The sequence below is a fragment of the Tupaia chinensis genome, unplaced genomic scaffold (genome assembly GCF_000334495.1).
Source record: "Tupaia chinensis unplaced genomic scaffold, TupChi_1.0 Scaffold146187_1, whole genome shotgun sequence".
NCBI lineage: Eukaryota > Metazoa > Chordata > Mammalia > Scandentia > Tupaiidae > Tupaia > Tupaia belangeri.
Genome location: NW_006206042.1, coordinates 1,401,790 through 1,409,955, shown reverse-complemented (window position 1 = coordinate 1,409,955; position 8,166 = coordinate 1,401,790). Strand labels below are relative to the sequence as shown.

General features: G+C 57.1%; 1 protein-coding gene and 1 pseudogene across 1 annotated transcript in view; one reads left to right on the top strand and one right to left on the bottom strand.

Moving 5' to 3' along the window:
- Window positions 1–281: 281 nt before the first annotated feature.
- LOC102501138 (zinc finger matrin-type protein 2 pseudogene) lies at window positions 282–888 on the top strand (annotated as a pseudogene).
- A 1,860-nt stretch (window positions 889–2,748) lies between these two features.
- Window positions 2,749–8,166, bottom strand: part of VSIG8 (V-set and immunoglobulin domain containing 8) — an 11,353-nt gene continuing 5,935 nt past the window's right edge. The window contains 7 exon segments of the mRNA XM_006168845.1: window positions 2,749–3,016; window positions 3,903–3,951; window positions 3,954–4,091; window positions 4,346–4,465; window positions 5,216–5,437; window positions 5,558–5,759; window positions 6,202–6,377. Of these exon segments, the coding sequence (XP_006168907.1) occupies window positions 2,749–3,016; window positions 3,903–3,951; window positions 3,954–4,091; window positions 4,346–4,465; window positions 5,216–5,437; window positions 5,558–5,759; window positions 6,202–6,377 (1,175 nt within the window).

Below are 8,166 nucleotides of genomic sequence, written 5' to 3'. Positions count from 1 at the left end.
GCTGGTTGCAGCCCTTCCACATGGGGTACAACCACTTTGTCCACCGACGGCAGCTGGAGTTGGAAATGCAATGCTCTGGGCTTCCAAAGAGTAGGACTTGGACCAAGAAATAAAAACTATCTGGGACTGGGTTCAATAAATACTATTTTGAATATTGACAGAGGCCAAATGACCTCCTTCGAGAGGTAGGGTATTCAAGCAGAGGTTAGAATAGCTTTGGTCAGGAATACTGCAGAAGGAATTCATATATCAAGAACCAGCCTGAAGACTTTGCTGTGAAGATGGCGTTGGGCAGCCGGACAAAAAAGAACTTGGGCTTTGGCTGAAAGTGGGACAAAGATGAACACAAGAAGCTTGCCGAGAAGAAGCTCACAGAGAGAGAAAAGGATGGAAAACCTGTGCAGCCAGTCAAGCGGGAGCTTTTGTGGCACAGGGACTACAGAGTGGACCTGGAATCCATGCTTGGGAAGATACTTGTCATTGCCAAGATCACCCCACAGTCAGAGGTGGGAGGTTATTGCCGCAGTGTGTGTGACTGTGCAGGGAAGGACTCCAGCAGCTTTTTGGATCACACTTACAGAAAGAAACATCAGTGAAGCCTGGACATGTCTATGCGTGTGGAACGTTCTACCCTGGATCAGGTGAAGAAACGTTCTGAAGTCAACAAGAAGACAGAAGAGAAGCAAAGGACTATGATTTTGAGGAAAGGATGAAGGAGCTCAGAGAAGAGAGGAAAAGGCCAAAGCACACAAGAAAGAAACAGAAGGAGAAGAAAAGGAGGGCTGAGGATTTAACATTTGAGGAGATGATGAGATGGCAGCTGTGGCGGGCTCCTCTGGCTTTGGTTCTACCAAGAAGAGTTCCTGCGGATTTCTTTGCTTGGCCTAACTTTGGCCTATGTTGGACCTAACTTTGTGCATGTTGAGGGTAGTGGTGGAGAGGCATTTTTTGGGAGAGTACTGGGGGAGGGCCTTAAGAGTGTCAGTGGGAGGACCAGCAGTTGACTAAAGAGCTATGTCGCTGGACTCCCAAGTAGTCGACCGTAGTTCAAGTCCCAGACCTGGTGGCTTAGACTCACACCAGGTGCGTGTGCATGTGTGCCCAAGATCCTGAGGGGAGCATGGAGGAGAAGGGATTGTGGTGTGGCCATTCCTCCTGGGGGGTGATTTCTCACTTTCTGTCTCTCTGTCTCTCTCTGTCTCTCTGGTGAGCGAGCGCACGCGCCCTATAGCAAAAACTTCTCAAAAAAAAAAAAGAGTGTCAATGGGGAGGGCTAGAGGGTGGGCGTTGGTTGATTTCCTCTACCTTGGGAGAGGGCATGAGATCCAGAGGTAATAAGGCATATTCCTTCAGCCTCAGTATATTATGGAGTCACAGGACCTCTGACCATCTGAGCCCCCAATAAAGAAAAACCTCCCCTTCAAAAAAATAAAGGAAAAAAAAAGAAACAGCCTGATGTCCAGGAGTCAAACATGCCTAGATCAAATCCTGGATTAGTATCTTTGCCACCTTCATGAAGATCCCCTAGTCCCTCTGAGCCTGTTTTTCTCAGCTAGTGTAGCCGGGATAATGCCGTACCCTCGGACCCAGTTAAAGTAAGGAATAAATGAGATGAAACAGAAAGCACATGGCACTTAGTGATGCTCAATACATGTCCATCCCTTTCCCATGAAAAGGAAGACTGGGCCAGTCACAGTGGGCCCCAGCCATGGTGGTTAAGGCGACTGGATCCCACAAGACCAACTGCCCAAAGTGAGTCCCCACCTGTCCGCTGAGAAAAGACCAACAACCACAACAACAAAAACCATGGCCGGCTTGTGTGCATGGGAGAAGAGATTGTGGCATAACCATCCCACATAGGGGTGCTTTCACACAAAAGATTAAAAAAAAAAAAGAGAGGGCTAAGTGGGAGGCCTTGAATGTTTTCTACCCCCAGAGTCTGGCTATGAAACCCTTCCTGACTGTGGCGAAGGAAGGCGTTCATCTGCAGAGACAGAGAAGACAGGCTTAGGCAGAGGAGGCAGGAGAAAGGAGGGTGCTGCAGAAAATAGCCGGGGAACCTTCAGAGCCCCATTTTCTCTCCTCTGATCTTCTGGGCTGAAAAGGAAGAGCAGGATTCTGGATCCAAAGTCCAGCCTGAGGAGTCTCAAATCCCCCCATCTGTAAGGCGAAGAATAAGATGAGATGCCCTCTTCCAGCCCTGACGGCTGCCACCCTGAGCGCAGGGAGGAGGCGGAGCGACAGGAAGCAACCTCTCCCGTCCCTAGGCCGGGCCCTCCACCCCTGCCCAACCCCCGCGGAACACGGACTGCCACCTCCGTCTCCAGTCTAAAAGTGTCTTTATTGTGCTAACACTGCTGCCTCCGAGCTCAGCTCTCACACATAGAGCCATCCAGTCCAGATCCCCACCCTCCCGGCCCCGGGGGCCCTCTGCCTTGACTGGGGACACCGGCCTCCGGCCTCAGTTGCTCTCCGACTCTGACTCGGCTTCTCCTCCCTCTCCTGCCCCGGAGCCTCAGGCCCCGGGCGGCGGGGAAGGCTCTGGACCGCCTTCCTCTGCGATCGTCCGCCCCCTCCCACTGCGGGAGAAGGCTCTGCCTCCCTACGCATTCCCCTAGGGAGACGCCTTCAGCCCCCAACCGCCGGGCGGCTGGGACCAGCAAGGTGGGCGCCGGCCCCCACGTGTCCCCAGCTGCGGGCCGAGAGCCCCGCGCCCTCCTCCCGGCCGGGGCGCAGCCCGGCGCGCGCTCACACCAAGAGGCCGTCCTTGCACGGCTGCGGCGCCTGGGCGCACTCGGCCGGCTCGGCGCTCTTGACCTTCACGTAGACCGGGGAGGGGCCCGCTTCGCAGGCAGCGGTGGCGGCGGTGCAGGGCGCCAGGGCCACGTCCTCTGGGGGCGGAGGCGCGTACTTGCGGCGCAGGGAGCGGCTGACGTTCTGCGTCGGGTACCCCAGAAGATGGGTGACGCTGCTCCCGCGCCCGCTGGCCTTGCACCTGGGCGCCACGGCGTCCTCTCTGTGGAAAACAACAGGCGGGCGCGTGAGCGGGCTCCTCCGCGGCGCGGCGTGGGCACGGCCTGGGCAGAGCTGGGGGCTCTTGGCAACCTCGTTCTCCCGTGCCTCCCTCCACCTGCCCTCACCCCTCTCCCTCCGTGTCAACCTACTCTCTTCTCTCTAGCCTTTCCTGGGCCAGCGACCCCGCAGCGGTGTCCCGAGGCCACCGTTCCCATCCTCCACGCAGGGCTCGTCCACAAGTGTCGGGACAGCGCCTACACTGGGCAGCCCCATCCAGGCGCCCGCAGTCCTCTTCTGATACTTCGCAGACCCGCGGCCTCGAACTGAGGTCGGAAAGGAGCTGCCTCCCTTCCCTTCCGTGACTAATCCTGACCTTCCGTTCTCACTCCTCCTCTCCTCCTCACCTTCTGGCCCTCAGTCTTCACCTTTCCCTCCGTCCCTAAGGCATTGCAATCATTAGCACTGCTAGTGTTGTTCTATTTTTATTTCTAGTTTGCTTCTAATATAGGTTATTCGCACTATTCTTATCGTTAACTCTTCATAAATAAGCATGTCCGAGTTCTCACCGGCGCGATACAGGGAAACGAGAGAACACAGAGGCCCTGCCCACCAGGAGCTTACAGTCTAGACCAGACAGGCAGGGAGGTGCAGAGACGGGACGGAGAGGGAGGGCAGGAGAGCAGAGGTGAAGACGGGAGTGGGGAGGAGGAGGGACAGGAAAGCCATGCGGCGAGTGGCAGGTCGACATGCTGCAGTCCCAGCACTCCGTGGCGGTGGCGAGCAGGGTTGGGGTGGGGATCCCAGCCGGCCGGTGGCAGGCAGGGGTGAGGAGGGCAGGGCGCCGGTCCCCTGCCGCTCAGCAGCATGCAGCATGCATCAGGTTTTACCTGATCTCACTAGCCAAGTCGCCGCAGGCCCCGCCGCCGACCCCGGCGAGGACCGGAAGGCACCGCGGGCCCCAGCCCCGGCGCCCCCGCAGCAGCAGCAGACCAGCCCCCAGATGCCCACGGCCAGGCAGGCCAGCATGAGCAGGGAGCCCAGCACCGCACCGATGATCATGCCCACGCGCCGGGAGTCTGTGGAGAGAGGAGAAGGCTGTCAGGCTTCTCCCCTGACCCAGCAGGAGGTGCGGGGCAGGGGTCTGCGGGAAAGAGATGAGGGATCCGGGATCTCCCTGACCTGGGACGCCCAGTGAGATTGGGTTAACCCCTTCTATCTGCATGTTTCTCCCAGGGCTTCCAGCTGCTCTGGGCTAAGAGGCACAGCCCAGGGAAGCTGCAAAATAGGGCCCAGGCGCCTGGATTCCAGCTCTCCCAGCTGCCGCACCTACCTGAGACCTTGACCTCCACTACACACACGCTGTAGCCCACGTTGTTGGCCACGGTGCACTGATACAGCCCGTCATCGCTCCGGGAGATGTCCTTCAACACCATGTCCCCGTTGCTTGCGCCTGCAATTTAAGGAGCATCAGAAGGGTAGCGTGAGGGAGGGGGACGCGGTCTCTGAGAGCTCCCACCCCAGCCTCAGCACCTGTGGGGTTGGGAAATGGGACACCCACTCCAGAAGGAGGGAAGGTGTATGCACACAGCCCATGCACACACACGCACACCCCTGCACTTCACTCCACAGGTGAGTCTCCTTCCCCCTGTTGAGATCCAGAGGCAAGGAAGGACCCCTCTCCCTGACATCATCAATGCACTCTGTGGCCTTATGGAATTAATCTCTCTGAGCCTTATTCTCATTCGTACGGTGAGGCCATGGTGAGGCCACCGGAAATCTGCGGCCCCTTCTAGCTCTGATACTCTTTGACAGGGGTATTTTTTGGTTTCTCTCTGTGATGTGATCCTCGCACACTCCCGAAGGGGAAGTATCCGCATCCCCTTGACATACATGAAGACATCAAGGCACAGAAGGTCGAGCCGCTTGCCTGAGACTCGCAGCCAGTCATGTCCCAGCCAGGGTTCAAGCCCGGCTCTGTGCATTTCGGACGGTGCTTTTTCCGAGTTAGCCACATTGCTTTTGACTGACTTCTCACTTTGCCTTCTCTCAGTAGCAGCTGCCAGGACAGGCTCAAGGCAGGACTCTCCCACAGGGGTTCCAGGTGCAACTTGGTGCCAGTGGTACCCCAGGGAAGCCCCAACACGGGTCGGAGTCCCTCGTCTTCCACTCAGCCCCATCTCCCCTCACCAGGGCCCCGCACCTTGATTTATGGAGCTATGGAAGGATTCCTGGTAGGACAGCTCAGAGTGGAAGCTGTGCTGGGAGTGGTAGGACCCAGCACGGTACGGATGAGTGTGTCCACTGATCTTGGCCCACTTGTAGGACAGGGGCTGCGAGCCCCCGTTGGCGAAGCACTTCAGCACCAGGTCGTTGCCATGGGTCATGTGGCCCTCGGTCCAGCACATGGGCACGGCAGGACGGGCTGCAAAGAGGCAGGCGCTTGTGAGCCAGGGCCCAGTCCAAAGACTGAAGGCTCAGAGCAGCCAAGCTGCCCTTGGGTCTGAAGCCTGGGGAAGGGGAGCCCAGAGGAGTCCAGCCATACCTTGAACGGTGACGATGACTCTCCGGGTGGCCATGGTGGTCTTCTTCACCCGGCATTCATAGGTAGCTGTGTCAGACACCTGCAGGTTCATGAGGTTGATGGAGGCGTCATACTGGCTGGGGTCTGAGGCTGCAAAGCGGACCCTCTGCTGCAGGTGGGGGAGGTTCCCATGGTTGACCCTCTTGTCCTGGTAGCTAAGGAACTGTGAAGAAGAGCAGGAGACAAGGCGGTGAGACAAGAGAAGTCAAAGAGGGCCGTGTGGGTTGACTATTTTTAGGTACTTTGCTGAATGTCTGTAAGACTCACTTTTCTCAGCCAAAACATGGGAACAATGATGTCTGATTCTCTGACCTCTTAGGGAGATCAGATGAGATCCAGCACTTTGGGAAGCAGAGGGGTCAGGCTGGGAAGTAGGAGAGGAGGACATGCCCCAGCTTCCCCTCAGGGTGGGCTGGGAGGAGGTAGCCTAGCTGCCTGCAATCAGGATTACAGAACAGCCACCCATGGCCCCATTCCCTGAGAGGCCTTGGGGGAAGCTCGAGGTCTTGCTTTCCCCCTTTCCCCCCTCCACACAGAGTGTCAGCCGCCCCCCAGGAGGACTCCACCAAGCGTAGAGTAAGGCGAGCCCCGTGCCCAGCACTCACCACGTTCTCTCGATGTGAGGGGTCTGAGTTGACCTGCATCCACTCGATGTCCAGGCCATTGGGACCATAGTCCTCAGGGTCCAAGATATAAGGGCAGCCCAGCCTCACGTTATCACCTTCTGCCAGGTACAAGACCTCCTGGCCATCCCCGTTGATCCGCACAGCAGACAGCAGCGCTAGGGAGGGGAGCAGAGCCCTCTGAGTGCCCTGAGTGCGCAGCCTCAGCTCCGCCCACCCACATTCCATCAGCTGCACCCCAGGGTTCAGTGGGGGCTCCACAGGGAGGAGGGCTGCTCTTATGGGTGTGCATGAATTGGCCTAGGCATGTTTGTGCATACCTGTGTTGCATGTTTTCTCACGTGGCAGTGTCTGCCTGCTTGTGGACACACGTATATATTCTATGATTGCATAGGCGTGCATATTATGTGTGTGTGGCTGTTGTATATGCTTGACTGTGTGTTTGCAAGTGTCAGCATGTATCCATGTGTAGGTATGTGCTTATGAATATTTGTGGTTGCGTAGTGTATTGTGGGGATATTTTACACACAGCCGTCTAGAGTGTCTGCTTATATATTTACACTCTGTGTGTGTGTGTGTGTGTGTGTGTGTGTAGGTATTTGGAGCACACGGTGTTGTTAAATGCTCTCCCCAAAAAAAAAAAAAAAAGCTCTAACACAAGAACCTGACTGGTAAAAGTCACCTGTCTGGACACTGCCTAGGCCCTGTGAGGTGTCCCTGTCTGCTGGCAGGAAGGAAGGTACCGTGGCACCGTGGCATTTGGGGGCCCGAGTTGCCTGAGAAGCAGAAGACTGGGTGTCTGGGGCGGTCTGACTCCGGGTGGTCGTGTGCAGCGGTAGGTGCCTGAGCAGTCACTCTTGGTGACAGTGTGTGCCCTGTGTGACCGTGAGCAGCTGGGACCGGGTGCCTGGTGTTGGTGCGTGGTAGTAACTGATGCCGTGTGCCTGGGACTATCATGGACCTGCAGGACAGTGTGAGTCTTGTATGATGACATGTGACTTTGTGGACAGTGTTTCCTTCGCCTTGTGTGATGGGTGGGCAGGGACAGTCGCCCCCACATGTTCACCCCCGGGCAGCAGCAGGTGGCTGGGGCCAAGAGCCAGGATCTGGAAGCTCAGGACTGAGCTCCGCCTTCTCCCTGCCCTGAAGCCCTAGGCAAGCACTAGCCCCAACCGGTTGGGCCTCTCCAGAGGGATGAGAAGGGGGAGTAGCCTGGGCTCCACCCCCAGCACTCAGCCTGGACTCCTGGCTCCATTAGCCCTCCTTCAGGCCCCAAACCCTGCCTCCTGCTCACTCTCCAGCTGCACCCCTGTTTGAGGTAACAAAGACGTCTGCTCTGCCCTTCTGTGTCCTGGGACCACAGTCACGCTTAGCACCATGAGTGCGTGCACACACACACACAATGACGCCCCATGGCGGGCAAACAAGTCAACACTAAGACACATTCTAACAAGCCTTCAGAATACAAACACATCTCGATGCGGTCCCACGTTCCTACACAAGCAGGTACGGTCAGATCCATACAGAGACACGCATCTGCACATACACAGTACAAGTCATCTGAAAGGCACGCCCACTGTGTGCTCGTGTAAGCCCCATGTGTGTTCATTCAAGACCAGACATATCCACAGGAGCCCTGCCTGGCAGACTTAACCTGGCTCTGGAGAAGCCAGCAAGGACCCTTTCCACACCCCGACCCCACCCCTTCGGTGTGGCTGAACTTCCCCTCAGAACCTTGGCGCAGCTACACCCTGTGCAGCTAGGCTCCAGGCAGGCTGGCCGCTGGGACTCTAACGGGACCTGGGGATGCCTCTTTGAGCTCCAGGCCAAGAGAATGCCAGCTCGTTCCTGAGATAAGGATCCTGATGCTATCTGCCAGATCCTGGGGCAGCACAAGCAAGCCAGGGGTGAGCCAGGACTCAGCAAGCGCAGGCTCCACCTTAAGAA